Source organism: Canis lupus, chromosome 32 (genome assembly GCF_048164855.1).
Source record: "Canis lupus baileyi chromosome 32, mCanLup2.hap1, whole genome shotgun sequence".
NCBI lineage: Eukaryota > Metazoa > Chordata > Mammalia > Carnivora > Canidae > Canis > Canis lupus.
The window spans coordinates 19,843,202-19,865,439 of NC_132869.1; the positions used below are offsets into that span (position 1 = coordinate 19,843,202).

Genomic DNA, 22,238 nt, shown 5'->3' on the forward strand with positions numbered 1-22,238 from the left:
GAGCCTGCGTCTCTCTCTGCCTCTGTCTCTGCCTCTCTGTCTCTCATGAATAAATAAATATTTTTTTTAAAAATCCAGATTCATGTTAATTACAGAGGGGAAACTATACTTATAAATGGTGGGGGGATCCCTGGGTGGTGCAGCGGTTTGGCGCCTGCCTTTGGCCCAGGGCGCGATCCTGGAGACCCAGGATCGAATCCCACATCGGGCTCCCGGTGCATGGAGCCTGCTTCTCCCTCTGCCTGTGTCTCTGCCTCTCTCTCTCTCTATCATAAATAAACAAAAAAATTTAAAAATAAATAAATAAATAAATAAATAAATAAATAAATAAATGGTGGGATCTTCTAGTCACTATCTTAACTATGGCATCAAACTTAACATCACCAAGAGTGGGACAAACTTTTATGATGTGCCTCCTGATATAATGTGTGTGACAAATACAGAACATCACCTAGTCTGCATTTCCACTAAAAAAAAAGTTTATCCTGAATCTCACCATGGGGAAGCAATTAGATAAATACAGAATGGGGCATATAATATAAACAATGGACTCCCCAAGGACTTTTTTAAAAAGATTTTATTTACTCATGAAAGAGAGAGAGAGAGGCAGAGACACAGGCAGAGGGAGAAGCAGGCTCCATGCCGGGAGCCCGATGCGGGACTTGATCCTGGGACTGCAGGACCATGCCCCGGGCCAAAGGCAGGCGCTGAACCGCTGAGCCACCCAGGGATCCCCACCAAGGACTTTTTTAATGAGAAAAAAAAAGTTTAAATATATAAAAAGGTGGAAGGATTATCCTAGATTAAGAGACTAAAGAAACAGCCAGGAGCACCTGGCTGACTCTGTTGGTTAAGTGTCTGCCTTCAGCTCAGGTCATGATCCCAGAGTCCTGGGATCAAGCCCCACATAGGGCTCCCTGCTGAGTAGGGAACCTGCTTCTCCCTCTCCCTCTGCCCCTGCTTGTGCTCTTTCTCTCAAATAAATAAAATCTTTAGAAAAAATAAAGAGACAGCCACGTGCAGTATATGACCCTGGACTGGATGCTGGATTAGAAGTTACAAAAGGCATTTTGGAGATGAAAAATTTAGATATAGATTGTATGTTAGGTGATGGGAAATCACTGTTACATTTCTTGAGCATGATAATGGTGTTGTGATTATTTCAAAGAATGTCCTTGTTCTCAGGTGATATGCGCTGAAGTACTTAAGCAGGAAATGCCATGGTGTTTGCTTCTTATTTCAGAATTCAGCTAATAAAACGGAAGGGATGAAGGAAAGAAGAGGGAGGAGGAAGGGAGGAGGAAGGAAGGAAGGAAGGAAGGAAGGAAGGAAGGAAGGAAGGAAGGAAGGAGAAAAGAAAGAAAAGAGGAAATGGGGCAATGTTACCAATATTAATGAAGATCCTAGGGCATATTCATTATATATTCTTAGAATTTTTCTGTAGATTTGAAACTTTTTATAATAAAAATGAGGTGGAATTAAAAAATTAAAATCATGATGTTTAGAATCAACCTCAGACCTGTGGAATAAGAATTCCCAAAGGTGAGGCCAGGGAATTTATTTTTTTAAAAGTCCTCATTGTAAAAAAAAAAAAAAAGTCCTCATTGTGAGTGCCAAATGTCTATCAACAGACAAGCAAAATATGATGCAGACACAATGGGATATTATTCAGCTATAGAAAGAAATGAACTTCCAGTACATACCACAACATGGATGAACCTTGAAAACATATTCTAAGTGAAATAGGTCAGCAAAAAGGACATTGTATGATTCCATGTACATGAAGTACCTAGAACAGGCGAGTTTATAGGCACAGAAAGCAGAATTGTTGAATCACTATATTGTACACCTGAACCTAATCTAACACTGTTAGAGTTCAATAAAAAGGTTAAAAGCATGGATTTTATGTTACCTGTGTTTTATCACAAATTTTTAAAAACTAATGTAATATACTGAATTCCATTGAAGTGTACACTGTACTTTTATGTCTTTCCTTTAGAGAGAGCATGTGCACAAGCAGCAGGGGCAGAAGGAGAGGGAGAGAGACTCTCAAGCAGACTCCTCAGTGAGCTCAGAGCCCGAAACAAGAGCTCAGTCTCACAATCCTGACATCAAGACCTGAGTGGAAACCAAGAATCGGACGCTTACCCAACTGAGTCACCCCGGCGCCCCTGAATTGTACACTTTAAATGGGTTAATTGCACGATCTGTGAATTATATCTCAAGAAAGCCATTAAAAAAATCTCAGGGGATCCCTGGGTGGCGCAGTGGTTTGGCGCCTGCCTTTGGCCCAGGGTGCGATCCTGGAGACCCGGGATCGAATCCCACGTCGGGCTCCCGGTGCATGGAGCCTGCTTCTCCCTCTGCATGTGTCTCTGCCTCTCTCTCTCTCTCTCTGTGACTATCATAATTAAATAAAAAATTAAAAAAAAATCTCAGAAAACATCAAAATCCATACCTTTTTAAATGAAAGATAATTATTTTTGGTGCTTTGGAAATACTGGCCCTTACAGCTGTTTCTTGCTTGGTTTCACAGAAAGAACAGTGAATTTGGTTATTCCAGGTCAGTGTGTCTTGTTGAAAAAAACACTGGAGACAGTCCTATGGAGGTAAAAAAGCATTTGGTGACTACTCTGGATCAACTGCAGCCCAGCCTGTTTACAGTAGCACTTTGCAACAGCTGTGGAAATGTGATCTTCAGTGCTTTCCCCAAAGTCAACACATCCAGGAGGCCCTGTGTCACGAGCTGTTGCCTGGACAGGTTTAAAACCTACCTGACAAAAGGAGGTGCGTCTCTCTCACTTAGTTACTGAAATGGATCCAAGTGCCCATCTCACTTCCAATCTCTGGATCAGCATTTTAACATTTCTGGTTTATTTCAGAATAATACTGACTGTGCAGTTTCGACTAACCAAGTCAGGCAGCTGTCTTAGGTTATTTGTCTCATCAGAAAAGTGATCCAAAAACTGAAAATGACCGTGTCCCGTGTTTTGAGGTGACCCAAAATGAAGACGGCAGAACAGAACTTGATCCCATGCCCCCAGAAGCCATCCTGAATGTAGCCAGCCCCCCACTCTGCAAACCATTAACCTGAAGAGAAAGATGAGAGCAGACTGTGTTTCAGTACACATGCCAGTGCCTCATTTAGTGTCTTTGGATTTTGTTTCCAATCATCTTCAGCAATTCCATCTGAGAATTAAGCCTACTTCTACATAAGTAGTAGGATTCTGTTCTCCAATTCTGGTATGGGAAAACTTATAGCAGCAGATGTGTCTTCACAATTTAGTTAGAAAAATATAAATATGTATTATTCTTCAAGGATACGTATTGCTCCCTGCCTTCTAGCTGTCCCCTGCCTTCTACTGCTACCTGGATTTACAGATTAATTTTTGGTATTATGGTGAGGAAAATTCAAGAGGTAAATTCCCTGTATGTACCAGGCCATCTTAAATAGAATGAACAAATCCCACCAGTCATTTCAATTTTACAGTGAGGCTGTTTTAATGATTACATTTAGAAATACAACTGAATTCACAGTAACTTTTGACTATACGTTGCTTTTCTACAAAATATAGTCATCATGGGCTTCCAATTTGTTTTAAGTTATAGAGCAGCCCCCCTCATAATAGACAATGTAGGAAGCAGCCCTGAGATGGTATCCAGGAGCAAGAATCCCTACCTGAAGAGAGCACTCATATTCGGATGGAATGGGGAGAGAGAGGACGGTGAAGACTTCATTCTTGTAAGTACAGTTCTCACACTTCAAACACATGATGCTGTAGTTGAGCTGCCCTTCAAACAGCTGTGTGATGATGGAGGACTCACTGGCAATCACCTTCCTGCAGCATCTGAGAACAGATCCTTTTTCGTGTGATCTTTTTCGATGGTACTGAATCAAGGAACAAATTGGCCCCGAATCAACTATTGGTTATCAAAAGAAAGCTTTTAACAGAATGACTTGATTTTTTTTTCGATCAGAATGATACACTGCTACCAGAAACCAATTAATTTTGGATTCAGACAATACATAGGTAAGATCTTCTTAAGTGTACATGTTATGTGGGGCAACTGGGTGGCTCAGTCAGTTGAGTGTTGGGCTCTTGATTTCCGCTCAGGTCATGATCCCAGGGCTTTGAAATCGAGCCCCGTGTGGAGCTCCAGTGAGGCTCCCCAGCCAGCCTTGCATAGAGCTCTGAGCCCATCAGGGAGTCAGCTTAAGATTCTCTGCCCTCCTTGTGCTCTCTCTCTAAATAAGTAAATCCCTTTTTAAGAAAAGTATATATTAGGATTGATTTCTGATAATTCAGTTATTTTCCTCCTTAAGCAAAGCTGAGGAATGATGACACACTAAGGCTGGTAAAACACATGTCCGTGCCCAGAAGCAGAGAGCTTATGATCATATGATACAGGGTCCTAGAGACAGTTCTTCTTGGGAAGAGGACAAGTAAGCTTTTGAACTAGCTTTCAGTCATGCAAACTGATGGAGGAGATAAATGAAATCTGTCCTCCCTCCAGCCCCTTCAGATTTAGCATCTTCTACTTCTATTGTTAGAAAACACTTTTTGGGGGCACCTCAGTGGCTCAGTGGTTGGGCGTCTGCCTTTGACTCGGGTTGTGGTCCCGGGGTCCTGGGATTGAGTCCCACATTGGGCTCCCCGCAGGGAGCCTGCTTCTCCCTCTGCCTATGTCTCTGCCCTCTCTGTGTATCTCTCATGAATAAATAAATAAAATCTTTAAAAAAAAACTTCTTTAAAAGAGCAAACCTTAAATTGCTAAGGCAGCTCAATTTAGCCTTGTAGCCTGATTTGATCTAGCTCATATTGAGGAATACCCTTTCTGGGAGCAGTTTGGTGCTTTTCAGTGGTTGAACGGCCTCACTAGACATTCAAAAGACAGCTCCACAGACAGCTCCACTTTGGAGCTGTGCTCACTGCTACCCTTAGCCTTGCTTCTTTCGTCATGCCCTACTACCGAGGTTTTCCACCTGATGGTAACTTGATGGCCCTAATGCCAACTTTAGTCTTGGGAATGAGAATGCTGTTTATTTCAGATTGGGTGCATATGAAGACCTAAGTGATTTTACTGGCCACCACCCTAACTTCCGGCTTAAAAAAAAAAAGTGCTGCCATGAATATCTTTCTATCAGTAAAAATGAAAAATGGAATCACAGGAATGGAAAATGAAATCTGAGGATCAGGGATGAGAGTCATCAATGCCTCTCATCTGCATCATTTACTGAAATATTTCCTGATGGTAAGTATAAGGTAAGCTAACGTCAGCACAGCGACACTACATAAAACCACGCATCTCTTTTTGGTGAGTATGTGTCTCAGATCAAGACTGAAGGCAACGAGTCTTACAAAGAAAAGTAACACCTTCCTAAATGGCAATCTCATGTTTTATTAAGTGTTATGTCCTGATCCAGTGAAGAACTCAAGTTCAGAATGTTTAGCACAAAGATGAAACTTCGCAGTATTGAGGTCTGTCCTTTAACCCGGAGCTTCCTATTTTCTTGGGTCTGTAGTTGCCATGAACATGTATTTTAGGTTGTAAAGTTCTATATGTTATTATCTCATGAGGAGTATATTTTTATTTAAAAATATGTGATTATCGGAGGGAGGAGCAAGATGGCGGAGGAGTAGGGTCTCCAAATCACCTGTCTCCACCAAACTACCTAGAAAACCTTCAAATTATCCTGAAAATCTATGAATTCGGGCTGAGATTCAAAGAGAGACCAGCTGGAATGCTACAGTGAGAAGAGTTCGCGCAGCTATCAAGGTAGGAAGACGGGGAAAAAGAAATAAAGGAACAAAGGCCTCCAAGGGGGAGGGGCCCCGCGAGGAGCCGGGCTGAGGCCGGGGCGAGTGTCCCCAGGACAGGAGAGCCCCGTCCCGGAGACGCAGGAGCTGCACCGACCTTCCCGGGCGGAAAGGGGCTCGCAGGGAGGTGGAGCAGGACCCAGGAGGGCGAGGATGCCCTCGGGTTCCCGGGGACACTGACAGAGCAACTGCGCGCCCAGGAGAGTGCGCCGAGCTCCCTAAGGGCTGCAGCGCGCACGGCGGGACCCGGCGGGACCCGGAGCAGCTGAAGGGGCTCGGGCGGCGGCTCCGCGGAGGGGGCTGCGCGGCCCCGGGAGCAGCTCGGAGGGGCTCGGGCAGAAGAAGAGGCTCCGTGCGGAGGGGGCTGCGCGGTTCCAGGAGCAGCTCGGAGGGGCTCGGGGGCGGCTCCGCGGAGGGGGTTGCGCGGCCCGGGAGCGCGAATCCACCAGCGCAGGCTCCGGAGCACAGGGCGCCGGGACACAGCCCAGGATCCCGCCTCCCCCGGGACAGGCAGAGGCCGGGAGGGCCCAGGACAGCAAGGACGCTCCTGCCCCAGCTGAGCAGAGCAGCGGCCCCGCCCCGGAGCCTCCAGGCCCTGCAGACGGAGTTCCTGCCGGAGCTGAATCCAGGTTTCCAGAGCGGCCCCGCCACTGGGGCTGTTCCTCCTGCGGCCTCACGGGGTAAACAACCCCCACCGAGCCCTGCACCAGGCAGGGGCACAGCAGCTCCCCCAACTGCTAACACCTGAAAATCAGCACAACAGGCCCCTCCCCCAGAACACCAGCTAGACGGACAACTTCCAGGAGAAGCCAAGGGACTTAAAGAACACAGAATCAGAAGATACTCCCCGGTGGTTCTTTTTTTGTTTGTTTGTTTTTGTTTTTGTTTTTGTTTTGTTTTGCTTTTTGATTTGTTTCCTTCCCCCACCCCCTTTTTTTCTCCTTTCTTTTTCTTTCTCTTTTTCTTCTTCTTTTTTTTTTTTTTTTTCGTTTTTTTTTCTTTTTCTTCCCTTTTTTTTTCTCTTTCTCTTTTCTTTCCTTCTTTCTCCCCTCTCTTTTTCTCTTTTTCCCAATACAACTTGCTTTTGGCCACTCTGCACTGAGCAAAATGACTAGAAGGAAAACCTCACCTCAAAAGAAAGAATCAGAAACAGTCCTCTCTCCCACAGAGTTACAAAATCTGGATTACAATTCAATGTCAGAAAGCCAATTCAGAAGCACTATTATACAGCTACTGGTGGCTCTAGAAAAAAGTATAAAGGACTCAAGAGACTTCATGACTGCAGAATTTAGAGCTAATCAGGCAGAAATTAAAAACCAATTGAATGAGATGCAATCCAAACTAGAAGTCCTAACGACGAGGGTTAACGAGGTGGAAGAACGAGTGAGTGACCTAGAAGACAAGTTGACAGCAAAGAGGGAAACTGAGGAAAAAAGAGACAAACAATTAAAAGACCATGAAGATAGATTAAGGGAAATAAACGACAGCCTGAGGAAGAAAAACCTACGTTTAATTGGGGTTCCCGAGGGCGCCGAAAGGGACAGAGGGCCAGAATATGTATTTGAACAAATTCTAGCTGAAAACTTTCCTAATCTGGGAAGGGAAACAGGCATTCAGATCCAGGAAATAGAGAGATCCCCCCCTAAAATCAATAAAAACCGTTCAACACCTCGACATTTAATTGTGAAGCTTGCAAATTCCAAAGATAAGGAGAAGATCCTTAAAGCAGCAAGAGACAAGAAATCCCTGACTTTTATGGGGAGGAGTATTAGGGTAACAGCAGACCTCTCCACAGAGACCTGGCAGGCCAGAAAGGGCTGGCAGGATATATTCAGGGTCCTAAATGAGAAAAACATGCAACCAAGAATACTTTATCCAGCAAGGCTCTCATTCAAAATGGAAGGAGAGATAAAGAGCTTCCAAGACAGGCAGCAACTAAAAGAATATGTGACCTCCAAACCAGCTCTGCAAGAAATTTTAAGGGGGCCTCTTAAAATTCCCCTTTAAGAAGAAGTTCAGTGGAACAGTCCACAAAAACAAAGACTGAATAGATATCATGATGACACTAAACTCATATCTCTCAATAGTAACTCTGAATATGAACGGGCTTAATGACCCCATCAAAAGGCGCAGGGTTTCAGAATGGATAAAAAAGCAGGACCCATCTATTTGCTGTCTACAAGAGACTCATTTTAGACAGAAGGACACCTACAGCCTGAAAATAAAAGGTTGGAGAACCATTTACCATTCGAATGGTCCTCAAAAGAAAGCAGGGGTAGCCATCCTTATATCAGATAAACTAAAATTTACCCCAAAGACTGTAGTGAGAGATGAAGAGGGACACTATATCATACTTAAAGGATCTATTCAACAAGAGGACTTAACAATCCTCAATATATATGCTCCGAATGTGGGAGCTGCCAAATATATAAATCAATTATTAACCAAAGTGAAGAAATACTTAGATAATAATACACTTATACTTGGTGACTTCAATCTAGCTCTTTCTATACTCGATAGGTCTTCTAAGCAAAACATCTCCAAAGAAACGAGAGCTTTAAATGATACACTGGACCAGATGGATTTCACAGATATCTACAGAACTTTACATCCAAACTCAACTGAATACACATTCTTCTCAAGCGCACATGGAACTTTCTCCAGAATAGACCACATATTGGGTCACAAATCGGGTCTGAACCGATACCAAAAGATTGGGATTGTCCCCTGCATATTCTCGGACCATAATGCCTTGAAATTAGAACTAAATCACAACAAGAAGTTTGGAAGGACCTCAAACACATGGAGGTTAAGGACCATCCTGCTAAAAGATAAAAGGGTCAACCAGGAAATTAAGGAAGAATTAAAAAGATTCATGGAAACTAATGAGAATGAAGATACAACCGTTCAAAATCTTTGGGATGCAGCGAAAGCTGTCCTAAGGGGGAAATACATCGCAATACAAGCATCCATTCAAAAACTGGAAAGAACTCAAATACAAAAGCTAACCTTACACATAAAGGAGCTAGAGAAAAAACAGCAAATAGATCCTACACCCAAGAGAAGAAGGGAGCTAATAAAGATTCGAGCAGAACTCAACGAAATCGAGACCAGAAGAACTGTGGAACAGATCAACAGAACCAGGAGTTGGTTCTTTGAAAGAATTAATAAGATAGATAAACCATTAGCCAGCCTTATTAAAAAGAAGAGAGAGAAGACTCAAATTAATAAAATCATGAATGAGAAAGGAGAGATCACTACCAACACCAAGGAAATACAAACGATTTTAAAAACATATTATGAACAGCTATACGCCAATAAATTAGGCAATCTAGAAGAAATGGACGCATTCCTGGAAAGCCACAAACTACCAAAACTGGAACAGGAAGAAATAGAAAACCTGAACAGGCCAATAACCAGGGAGGAAATTGAAGCAGTCATCAAAAACCTCCCAAGACACAAGAGTCCAGGGCCAGATGGCTTCCCAGGAGAATTTTATCAAACGTTTAAAGAAGAAATCATACCTATTCTCCTAAAGCTGTTTGGAAAGATAGAAAGAGATGGAGTACTTCCAAATTCGTTCTATGAAGCCAGCATCACCTTAATTCCAAAGCCAGACAAAGACCCCGCCAAAAAGGAGAATTACAGACCAATATCCCTGATGAACATGGATGCAAAAATTCTCAACAAGATACTGGCCAATAGGATCCAACAGTACATTAAGAAAATTATTCACCATGACCAAGTAGGATTTATCCCTGGGACACAAGGCTGGTTCAACACCCGTAAAACAATCAATGTGATTCATCATATCAGCAAGAGAAAAACCAAGAACCATATGATCCTCTCATTGGATGCAGAGAAAGCATTTGACAAAATACAGCATCCATTCCTGATCAAAACTCTTCAGAGTGTAGGGATAGAGGGAACATTCCTCGACATCTTAAAAGCCATCTATGAAAAGCCCACAGCAAATATCATTCTCAATGGGGAAGCACTGGGAGCCTTTCCCCTAAGATCAGGAACAAGACAGGGATGTCCACTCTCACCACTGCTATTCAACATAGTACTGGAAGTCCTAGCCTCAGCAATCAGACAACAAAAAGACATTAAAGGCATTCAAATTGGCAAAGAAGAAGTCAAACTCTCCCTCTTCGCCGATGACATGATACTCTACATAGAAAACCCAAAAGTCTCCACCCCAAGATTGCTAGAACTCATACAGCAATTCGGTAGCGTGGCAGGATACAAAATCAATGCCCAGAAGTCAGTGGCATTTCTATACACTAACAATGACACTGAAGAAAGAGAAATTAAGGAGTCAATCCCATTTACAATTGCACCCAAAAGCATAAGATACCTAGGAATAAACCTCACCAAAGATGTAAAGGATCTATACCCTCAAAACTATAGAACACTTCTGAAAGAAATTGAGGAAGACACAAAGAGATGGAAAAATATTCCATGCTCATGGATTGGCAGAATTAATATTGTGAAAATGTCAATGTTACCCAGGGCAATATACACGTTTAATGCAATCCCTATCAAAATACCATGGACTTTCTTCAGAGAGTTAGAACAAATTATTTTAAGATTTGTGTGGAATCAGAAAAGACCCCGAATAGCCAGGGGAATTTTAAAAAAGAAAACCATATCTGGGGGCATCACAATGCCAGATTTCAGGTTGTACTACAAAGCTGTGGTCATCAAGACAGTGTGGTACTGGCACAAAAACAGACACATAGATCAGTGGAACAGAATAGAGAATCCAGAAGTGGACCCTGAACTTTATGGGCAACTAATATTCGATAAAGGAGGAAAGACTATCCATTGGAAGAAAGACAGTCTCTTCAATAAATGGTGCTGGGAAAATTGGACATCCACATGCAGAAGAATGAAACTAGACCACTCTCTTTCACCATACACAAAGATAAACTCAAAATGGATGAAAGATCTAAATGTGAGACAAGATTCCATCAAAATCCTAGAGAAGAACACAGGCAACACCCTTTTTGAACTCGGCCATAGTAACTTCTTGCAAGATACATCCACGAAGGCAAAAGAAACAAAAGCAAAAATGAACTATTGGGACTTCATCAAGATAAGAAGCTTTTGCACAGCAAAGGATACAGTCAACAAAACTCAAAGACAACCTACAGAATGGGAGAAGATATTTGCAAATGACATATCAGATAAAGGGCTAGTTTCCAAGATCTATAAAGAACTTATTAAACTCAACACCAAAGAAACAAACAATCCAATCATGAAATGGGCAAAAGACATGAACAGAAATCTCACAGAAGAAGACATAGACATGGCCAACATGCACATGAGAAAATGCTCTGCATCACTTGCCATCAGGGAAATACAAATCAAAACCACAATGAGATACCACCTCACACCAGTGAGAATGGGGAAAATTAACAAGGCAGGAAACAACAAATGTTGGAGAGGATGTGGAAAAAAGGGAACCCTCTTACACTGTTGGTGGGAATGTGAACTGGTGCAGCCACTGTGGAAAACTGTGTGGAGGTTCCTCAAACAGTTAAAAATATACCTGCCCTACGACCCAGCAATTGCACTGTTGGGGATTTACCCCAAAGATACAAATGCAATGAAACGCTGGGACACCTGCACCCCGATGTTTCTAGCAGCAATGGCCACGATAGCCAAACTGTGGAAGGAGCCTCGGTGTCCAACGAAAGATGAATGGATAAAGAAGATGTGGTTTATGTATACAATGGAATATTACTCAGCTATTAGAAATGACAAATACCCACCATTTGCTTCAACGTGGATGGAACTGGAGGGTATTATGCTGAGTGAAGTAAGTCAGTCGGAGAAGGACAAACATTATATGTTCTCATTCATTTGGGGAATATAAATAATAGTGAAAGGGAAAATAAGGGAAGGGAGAAGAAATGTGTGGGAAATATCAGAAAGGGAGACAGAACATAAAGACTGCTAACTCTGGGAAACGAACTAGGGGTGGTAGAAGGGGAGGAGGGCGGGGGGTGGGAGTGAATGGGTGACGGGCACTGGGTGTTATTCTGTATGTTAGTAAATTGAACACCAATAAAAAAAAAAAATGGAAAAAAAAAAAAAATAAAAATAAAAATAAAAATATGTGATTATCACTTAAAAAACAACTAGTCTGTGCAGATGTTATTTGCAAAGGGAACAGATTAGTGTTTCCCATGCCTGTTGATCACTGAAACACCACGTGAGCTTTCCCAAGGGACAGCCCAGGACATTCTAGTTCAGTAACACGGGAGTGAGGGTCTTAGAATTAGTGTTGTAAAACTCTTCTCGGGTGATTCTGAAGATGAGCTAAGCTTGGTAAATACAGACCAATTCAAATAGTGACTTGAGGGACACCTGGGTGGCTCAGCGGTTGAGTGTTTGCCTTCAGCCCAGGGCATGACCCTGGAGTCTCGGGATCGAGTCGTGCATCGGACTCCCTGCATGGAGCCTGCTTCTCCCTCTGCTCATGAATAAATAAATAAAATCTTTATAACAAAAACAAATAGTGACTTGAATGTGCCCTGCACAGAGTGGGCAATACTAACAGAACAGATGAAAGAATGAAAAGTAAAAGTTGGGGCAGCCCTGGTGGCTCCGTAGTTTAGCACCGCCTTCTGCCTAGGGCCTGATCCTGGAGACCCGAGATCGAGTCCCACGTCGGGCTCCTTGCATGGAGCCTGCTTCTCCCTCTGCCTCTGACTCTCTCTCGAATAAATAAATAAAATCTTTAAAAAAAAAAAAAGAAGAAGGAAGAAAGAAAGAAAGGAAGAAAGGAAGGAAGGAAGGAAGGAAGGAAGGAAGGAAAGGAAGAAAGAAAAGAAAGAAAAAAGGAAAGGAAAGGAAAGGAAAGGAAAGGAAAGGAAAGGAAAGGAAAGGAAAAGAAAAGAAAAGAAAAGAAAAGAAAAGAAAAGAAAAAAAAGAAAAAAAGTTGCTGACAGAGCCGAAGGTCTATCTTATTTCAAGGCCATTAATCCTACTCACTTTTTTCAGAGCTTCATGAAGTTCATTCAGGACATAAATCAAGAATTCCTGAGCATCCTGTTGTGTCTTTTTCATAAACGCTGGGTAGAGGCTGCCAAGAGCTGACCGAAATACTTCTGGGGAGACACATTCTGAGTCTCCAAGCCACATGTCTGTCATCACATAGGCGAAAGCAGTGGCCACCTCACGGCAATCCCTTGGAAGAGGGGCAGAGAATGTTTCCGGCCGACTTCACCGAAAGGAAGGCACCTCCAAGCTGGGGCAGGTGGCAGCACACCAAAACCCACGCCCGTCTGTCGGCCGAGCTCCCCGCGGGGTTCTTCACTCTGGAAGTGGCGCCCGGGGCTCTGGGGCTCTCGCTGGGCCTGAGGGGGGGCTCGAGAGGGCTCCCTCCCGAAGCTCACCTGGGAGGTTGGGGCGGGGGTGGGGGGCTAGGCAGTGGGGGCTGGGCCGCAGGGAACACAGCGGCCTTACCTTTGAAGAGCCGTGATGTACTTCCCGGAGACGAAGTACTCCACCAGCGGCGAAACGCTGCACAGACACTGCAAGATGGCGTTCATGTAGCACGTGTTGCCCAGGTTGCGCAGGCCCGTCACCCCCTGGCGGCGCGGCGGGCTCGCACGCAGCTCGGCCAGCGCAGGGGCGTCTGGGGGATCCGTGCACTCTGCGCTGCGCAGGCGCGGCGGGCCAAGAAGGGAAAGCGTTCTGAGGGGCCCGCCGAGGGCCGAGGGCGCCCGCCCGCCCGCCCGCCCCGGGCCTGACCCGCACGTCTTATTCCCGAACTCCGAATGGCGCCTGCGGCCCACTAAGCAGAAGTCAAAGTTTCTTCCCGAAACCACAGTAAGGGGACTGAGAATACTGGCCTTGCAGAGACCTAGAATCGCATTGGCTAAACATGCGAACTTTCCCTCAGAGTTCCAAAGTTTTAGGCACCTGGGTGGCTCAGTCGGTCAAGTATCCGACCCTTGATGTCGACTCAGGTCACCCTTTGGGGTCGTGAGATGAATATAGACGCGTGAATACACATGTATATAGCCGTCTGTTGGAGGCTGGTGGTCACTTCCAACACACTTTAACACCACCACGTCTTAGTTCATTCCTTCCACATTTTATATTCCCCTTTTTTTTTTTTTTTTGGTTTGGTTTTGTTTATTTATTTTGGGTGAGAGCATGTGCCAGAGTAGAGGGAGGGGCCGAGGGGCAGAGAGAGAGAGAATCTTCCAGCAGCTTCCCGGCTGAGTGTGAAGCTTGGGCAAAGCTCCATCTCACATCCCCATTTAATTCTTTCAACAAGGGACACCTGAGTGACTCGGTGGTTGAGCGGCTGCCTTTGGCTCAGGTTGTGATCCCGGGGTCCTAGGATCGAGGCCTGCGTGAGGCTCCCTGCAAGGAGCCTGCTTCTCCCTCTGCCTATGTCTCTGCCTCTCTCTCTCTGTCTCTCATGAATAAATAAATTAAATCTTAAAATAATTCTTTCAACAATTCTATGGGGTAGGTATAATTATTTTTAAATTTTGTTTTACAGAGGAACTATTACATTTAAATGGTTTTGTTGTTTGCCTATTATATATATATAATATGTACATATATATGTACAGTGGAATGTGGAGAGAAGGAATATCTACCTACGTACCTACCTACTGAGTTATTTGGATTTATATATCAGGTAATAACTAACAGTGTGTGTGTATACACACACACATATATATGGCATCTTCCCTTCTCTTTGGGCGACCCCCACTGGGTCAAACCTGAGGGAACCCTTCCAAATGTGGCATGTAACCCCCACTCCTTTGATATGGTATCCTCCACCGCCCAACTGAACTTCTTATGAAAGCTATAGTAGAGAGTGGCTCACAGGACGTAGTAGATGCTGAAGTCATCTGCAGGGAGGGGCCGCTGCGAAGTCATTTTAGTGAAACCACGTTGAACTTCTACTCAGGAGCTACATTTAATCCTTTTAACTTCATTTCTCAAAGCCTGTTACCTTGGCTCTTTTTGTTTGTAATAAACAATTTATATGGTTCTCTCCCCTTTCAGTAGCTGCAAACTGATTTTTAAATATACTTCAGGTACATTCCAACTTGGATTTCCCATGCATCATAATCATTTCCATTCATCCTCAAGATTCTAGCATGTTGCCATGAGATACCATAACTTGGCTGCTTAAAAACCATAAAAGTATTAGATTTCAGGGGTGCCTGGGTGGCTCAGTCATTTAAGTATCTGACTCTTGGTTTCAGCTCCGGTCATGATCTCAGGGTTGTGAGATCCAGCCCTGCATTGCTTGGACATGAGGCTGCTTAAGATTCTCTCTCTCCCTCTCCCTCTGTTCCTCTCCAACCCCCTTCTAAAAAAAAACATTAGATTTCACAGAATGAACTGAACATATAACCTCTCTTCCTCCTTCACTCAGTTTCTCTTGAATATAAATATGTATATATATCACATATATATTATACATATCACATATATATATCATATATATATGTGTGTGTGTGTGTGTGAATCACACACCTACACAGAATATTTACCTCCGCATAGTCCACTATGGCAACCCTGCCCCCTTTGGGCACCCATCCCCACTCCCAGGGACTATCCAACTCTTAGGATCCCAAGGGAATATTTCTCACTCCGGGATGGGAGGCAGTTGGATTTTGCTGCTTTGAAAAATGCATAGCATTGGAATAGACTGTAGTCTTTCTCTTCATGGTCACCAACTACAGTTCAAAGAGAGTGTAGACACACACACACACACACACACACACACACACACACACACCATTAGAGCCAATCCAATTTCTCTTTTCCCAGCTCTGCAGTAAGTAAAATAAACGAGGTTATAAAAGAAGAAACTCTTCAAAAATGTAAATATCAGGAAAGATAAAGAAGGCTGAGAATCATTTCAGATTAAAAGATAAACTGGAGGGGTGCCTGGGTGGTTCAGTTGACTGAGTATCTGGCTCAAGTCACTATCTCAGGGTCCTGAGATTGAGCCCTGCATCAGGCTCTATGCTGAGCGTGAAGCCTGCTTGAGATTCTCTCTTTCCCTCTCCCTCTGCCTCTCCCCATCCCACACTTGTGTGAACACTTGCATGCTCTCATTCTCTCCGTCTCTCAAGAAAAAAACAAACTGGAGAAACAAGACACTTAAAATACCCAATCCTGGCTAGGATCCTGGATCAGGAAAGAAATTGCTATAAAAGGACATTATTGGAACAATAGATAAAATCTGAATAGGATTATATGTGAATAGTTTTGTATCAATGTTGAATCTTCTGAATTTTATAAGATGATATCCTGTTTATGAAAGAAAATGTCCTTGTTCCTAGGAAATACACACTGAGGGATTTTAGGGATAAAGAGGCCTGATATGTGCAAACTGCTCTGAAATGGTTCAGAGAAACGCACAGAGACACAGATACACATGAGGAAAGGAGGGAAGGGGATAAAGTGACAAAGCAAAGATGAAGCAAATGCAGCCAGATGGCAGCAATGGGTGAATCTGGGTGATGGTAGACTGGAGCCCTTTGTACAATTCTTGCAATTCTTCTCTAAGTTTGAAATTATCTCAAACCAAAACTTTCAAAAAAACAAGAATGTAAAAAATATGATTTTAATATGGATTTATCTCCAAGATATATTACTGGTGAGCCAAAAAAGCAAGGTTCTGAAGAGTCCATCTACGGCGTGCACCCCGTTTATTTCCAAATGTATTTATGTTAATGTTCCACAAAAACATTAAGAAAGATCATTCTTTGATGCCTGTATGAGGGATCCTGGCAACTAGAGGTGCTAGTCTTACAGCTATTTTATATTTGTGGTCTATTTACAAAGGGGCTTCATGAAGTCCCCTCAGTGGTGATTCTGCTCAGTCAGTGAACTTCTCCCAAATACTTCAGTTCTTCTTCATCAGTAGAGTCTTGCTAAAATTTCATTTTATGATTGATGCTCATCAGTAAAAACAGGACTCATATTCATATGTTGATATTATATCCAGGGACCTTTCTAAACTCAAATTCTAATTTTTATAAAGATTCTTTGGATTTTCTACACACATTCAACTCATCTGCAAAAAAAAATCACTTATTATTTTCCTTTCCAATCCTTATGCTTTTTATTTCTTACCCTTTGAACTAGTTAGCACCTCCAGTAAAATGTTGAACAGAAGTGAGGATAGTAGTCTTCCTAGCTCATTCCTGAACTAAGAGGGAAAGCTTTGAATAATTCACCAGTAAGGTACACCTGGGTGGCTCAGTGGTTGAGCATCTCCCTTCAGCTCAGGGTGTGATCCTGGGGTCCTGGGATCCTGGGATTGAGTCCCACATCTGGCTCCCCACAGGGAGGCTGCTTCTCCCTCTGCCTGTGTCTCTGCCTCTCTCTGTGTGTCCCTCATGAATAAATAAATAAAATCTTTTTGTAAACAAAATTCTCCAGTAAGTATGATGTTTGCTAAAGGCATAGTTTTGTTGTTGTTGTTGTTGCTATTCTTGAGGGGGGAGGGGCAGAGAGAATGAAGGGGGGAGGGGCAGAGAGAGAAAGAATTTTAAGCAGGCTCCACACACATAGCACAGAGCCTGATGTGTAGGTTGAGATCACGACCTGAACGGAAAGCACAAGTTGAGGGGATCCCTGAGTGGCTCAGCGGTTTAGTGCCTGCCTTTGGCCCAGGGCGCGATCCTAGAGTCCCAGGATTGAGTCCCTCTCCAGCTCCCTGCATGGAGCCTGCTTCTCCCTCTGCCTAAGTCTCTGCCTCTCTCTCTCTCTCATAAATAAATAAATAAATAAATTAATTAATTAATTAATTAAATAAAAAGAAATCACAGGGATCCCTGGGTGGCGCAGCGGTTTGGCGCCTGCCTTTGGCCCAGGGTGCGATCCTGGAGACCTGGGATCGAATCCCACGTTGGGCTCCTGGTGCATGGAGCCTGCTTCTCCCTCTGCCTGTGTCTCTGCCTCTCTCTCTCTCTCTCTCTCTCTGTGACTATCATAATTTTAAAAAAAAATTTAAAAAAAAAGAAATCACAAGTTGAACACTTAGCCGATTGAGCCACCCAGGGGCCCCTAAAGGCATAGTTTTTGTTCCTTGTGTTTCTTTTTTAAAGATCGTATTTATTTATTCATGAGAGACACAGAGAGAGAGAGAGGGGGAGAGAGGCAGACACACAGGCAGAGGGAGAAGCAGGCTCCATGCAAGGGGCCGGAGCCCGACGTGGGACTTGATCCTGGGTCTCCAGAATCACACCCTGGGCTGAAGGCAGCGCTAAACCACTGAGCCACCCAGGTTGCCCCAAACGGTGATTTTCTAATGCCATTATTTCACCTACGTTCATCAACTGGTAACCTATAAAGACAAGTTTTTTTCTTTTCCTTATTTGTTTATTCTTCGAATCAGTGTGGATTCATGAATTCCTACTTTATTTAATGGATTACAATGTTATCATCATTTATTTTTGATATAAAAATTGTCTCCAGATTAGCCAGCAGAGGGCTCTTCAAGATGTTTTCTGCGCCTGTTTGAATGTCTCCATCATTCCTTGAACACTTCCTTACTTTTGGCGCAGTAAGATCTTCTAGACATACCTGCCCCAGTCCTGAAGTTAGTCATTTCTCTAAGAGCCCTGGTTCCTTTTGGAGAATAGTATTTAGAAGCCGAGATCTAGAAGCTAGATGTACTCATGCTATTACAGTGTCACAGCTTCGTTATCTTCTGTATGTTTCCGTATCTGATCAACCCCCTGCTGCCCTCCTGCTGCCCCCGCTCCCCGCACACTCCATTACATTCCACACACCTCATGCTTATCCTCCTTCTCTGACACCTCACACCAGGTCATTGCTGCTCAGCAACAATCCAAGGCCCATCTAAATTGGTCTCAAATAATTAATGTCTTTTAAACCAAATTGTGAATGGATAAAGGAAGAAAGGAATCTGGTTATTTTTTTGCTTCTTTCGTTGGGATTACCTTTTAAAAACTCCCCTCCCCACAGACTTGTCTAGAAGCTGTACATCATTTTAATATTCTTGGATTGTTCCCTATAAATATTTCAACAAATATACAAGTAGCCCTTGTTATCTTAATCTATTTGGGTTCAAAGTTTGAATGGCAAGGGATATCATTATTATCCCAGCCTATTTGGTTTTTAAGCTCTAGATGGCTTATAATGACCTTGTGTGAAAATTTATTTAGTTCCTTGAGATCACATAGTGAGACAGGATAGAAAGGGTTACCCATAGGTAAAAGTACTTTTTGGTCAGTTAATATCTGTAACTTCACCCAAATAGATGAGACTATTAGTGTCCTTAAGTACCATCTTTCCCTGAATCGTCTTTTATTTTATTTACTTATTTTTTAATTTATTCATGAGAAACACACAGAGGCAGAGACATAGGCAGAGGGAGGAGCAGGTTTCCCACAGGGAGCCTGATGTGGGACTCGATCCCAGAATCCCAGGATCATGCCCTGAGCCAAAGGCAGACGCTCAGCCACTGAGCCACTGAGGCATCCCCTAAATCTTCTTCTAATATTTAAAAATGTTTTATTCTAGTTTACTTTTAAATTTTATACAACTTATATTTGCCAGAAAGTATTTTATGAATATTGCTTGCCGCTTTTATCTCAAGTCTTCCTATTTAGATCCTATCCTTCTTTTTGCTTGAGTATATCCTTGATTGACATTTTCCAAGAAAATGATGAACTTTCTGGGAATGACATCACATGGCTGGGTTCAAAGTCTTCCCTTTCTCCTAATAATGTTGCTTTCTTGCCTCGTGGATACGTGAGGACAGGTGAGAGTTCTTTTGTTAATCTGCTTTTTTTTTCCCTTTGTAAACTTTTTTTTTTTGTAAACTTATTTTTTGCTATGTATTTATAGAGTTACCAAACTGTGACATGAAGTACATACTTTATTTCCTCATTTCTAGGTCTTGCACCTGGAACTCCTACTAGATAGTTGTTGCATCTTTTTCATTAATCCAGAAAATATTTATTATGTATCTACTTCAAGTTAATCACTGTGTTAGATGCTTAATAGTGAATAAAATACAAATCTTTACCTTCGTATAGCTTTCAATCTATTGATCACTTGGATTTATTCTGTGCTTTCAACTCTTATTTTCCATTGTTTTGACTCCCTTACATGTGTTATGATTGAGCACTTATGATTACTTTATTTGAATTATCTTGATGTTTTAGCTTTACATTTGTGCTCAACGCTACTTTTTACATCCCTTTTTCTAATTTCATTCTTAGAGTGAATCTTTTATTTATTTATTTATTTTAGATTTTATTTATTTATCCATGAGAGACACACAGAGAGAGAGGCAGAGACAAAGGCAGAGGGAGAAGCAGGCTCCTTGCAGGGAGCCCAATGTGGGACTAGATCCTGAGACTCCAGGATCACGCCCTGAGCGGAAGGCAGATGCTCAACCACTGAGCCACCCGGGTGTCTTTCTTAAAGTGCATCTAAAAAGTGCCTTCAAAAGATGAAAATGGAACAGACTTAAGCACTTCTATGCAAATGATACACATCCACATATCTCAAAAGCATGTGCTCATATTCCAACCATACTTTGCTTAACAGAAGAGGCTACAAGATAAGTTCTTTGTAAGGGAAAAATTATTCTCAGAATGTTCTGTTCTCCATCATGTACTCCTCTCTTCACTGGAATTCCTAAGGAAAGGCAGCATGAACAAATCCATTACTTGAGTACCTTTATGTGCTGAGTACGTAACTCTCTGCACCTTCACAAAAATGTGAGATCAGAATTATCAGAGAGGCTTGCTCAATTGGCTGGTTATTCATGGAATAAGAGGAAGAGCAAGAATGGGAGTTCAAGTCTGTCCAGTTTCACTTTGCATTAGTGTATATATACACAGTAGCTACAGAGTCGAAAGGCCCTTAAATGTATGACTTATCAGTTCAACATTCTTATTGCCAGATAATATTCTATAATATGGATTTATCATATTTCACTTTTGGGTATTATTTTTGTTTATTATAAAAAATGCTGTTATGAACATTCATGCACAAGGTTTTGTGTAGACATATTTTCATTTTCTTGTGTATACACTTGGGGGAAAATTGTTGTCATATGGTAACTCTTAATATTTAACCTTTTGAGAAACTGCCAGACTGTTTATCAAAGTTGTAACACTACTTAAATGTCCACCTGCAATATATGAGCATTCGAATTTCTCCATATCCTTGCCAACACCTATCATATCTTTATTCTAGCCATCCTAGTGAGTGTGAAGTGGCAGTTCATTGTAGGTTTTCTTTTTTTTTTTTTTTTTAAGATTTTAGTTATTTATTCATGAGAGACACAGAGAGAGAGACGGAGACACAAGCAGAGGGAGAAGCAGGCTCCTGATGTGGGACTCGATCCCTGGACTGAGGATCACGCCCTGAACCAAAGGCAGACGCTCAACCGCTGAGCCGCCTAGGCACCCCATTGTAGTTTTGATTTTAATTTCCCCAATGGCTAATGATGTAGACTCTTTTCATGTGTTTATTGAGCACTCATATGTTTTTGGAGAAATGTCTGTTCACATCCTTTGCCCAGTTTTAAATTGGGATGTCTCTTCATTATTTAGTTAAGCTCTTTATAAAGTCCTTTATCAGATATATTACTTGCAAAAATTTTCTCCCAGGGGATCCCTGGGTGGCTCAGCAGTTTAGCACCTGCCTTTGGCCTGGGGCGCGATCCTGGGGTCCCGGGATCGAGTCCTGCGTTGGGCTCCCGGCATGGAGCCTGCTTCTCCCTCTGCCTGTGTCTCTGCCTCTCTCTCTCTCCCCCTCTATGTCTATCATAAATAAATAAATAAAAAATAAATCTTTAAAAAAATTTTTTTTCTCCCAACCTATGAGGTGTCTCTTCATTGTTAATAGTGTAAAGCACAAAATTTTTAATCTTGATGAAGTTCAACTTTACTGTTTCTTTGGTTACTTTTGCTGTTGATGTCTTATCTAAGAAACTATGGCCTATTCCAAGGATACAAAGGTTTACTCCTAGATTTTCTTCTAAGAGTATTATCATTTTTTTTTTAGTATTATCATTTTGGCTCTTATATTTGTTTTCACTTCATTTCAAGTTAATTTTTGTATATGGTGGGAGTCAGGTGGCTCAACTTCATTCTTTTGTATCTAGTTGTTCCAGTACAATTTATTGAAAAGAGTATTATTTCCCCATTGAGTAGTTTTGGTACCCTTGTGAAAAATCAGCTTACCATAAATTATTGATTCATATATTGTAACACATTGTCTTGATTACTGTAGCTGTCTGTGGGGATGAGGGTTTTTTTTTTTTTTAAGATTTTATTTATTCATTCATGAAAGACACAGAGAGGCAGAGACATATGCAGAGGGAGAAGCAGGCTCCATGCAGGAAGCCTGACACGGGATTCAATCCCAAGG

The 22,238-nt window shown here is 42.4% G+C and overlaps 1 protein-coding gene across 2 annotated transcripts in view; it reads right to left on the reverse strand.

Moving 5' to 3' along the window:
• USP50 (ubiquitin specific peptidase 50) overlaps nt 1–14,911 on the reverse strand; it is a 55,087-nt gene extending 40,176 nt beyond the window's left edge. The window contains exons 1-5 of one of the 2 annotated variants that reach the window (XM_072808479.1): nt 14,683–14,911; nt 13,299–13,493; nt 12,825–13,020; nt 3,680–3,889; nt 2,459–2,601 (exon numbers count right to left, since the gene is read on the reverse strand). In XM_072808479.1, coding sequence (XP_072664580.1) covers nt 2,459–2,601; nt 3,680–3,889; nt 12,825–13,020; nt 13,299–13,493; nt 14,683–14,735 — 797 coding nt within the window. In that variant the 5' untranslated portion in view covers nt 14,736–14,911. The remainder of the gene's footprint in view (nt 1–2,458; nt 2,602–3,679; nt 3,890–12,824; nt 13,021–13,298; nt 13,494–14,682) is intronic. The other variant, XM_072808480.1, reaches the window with a different exon arrangement.
• Between the last annotated feature and the right edge of the window lie 7,327 nt (nt 14,912–22,238).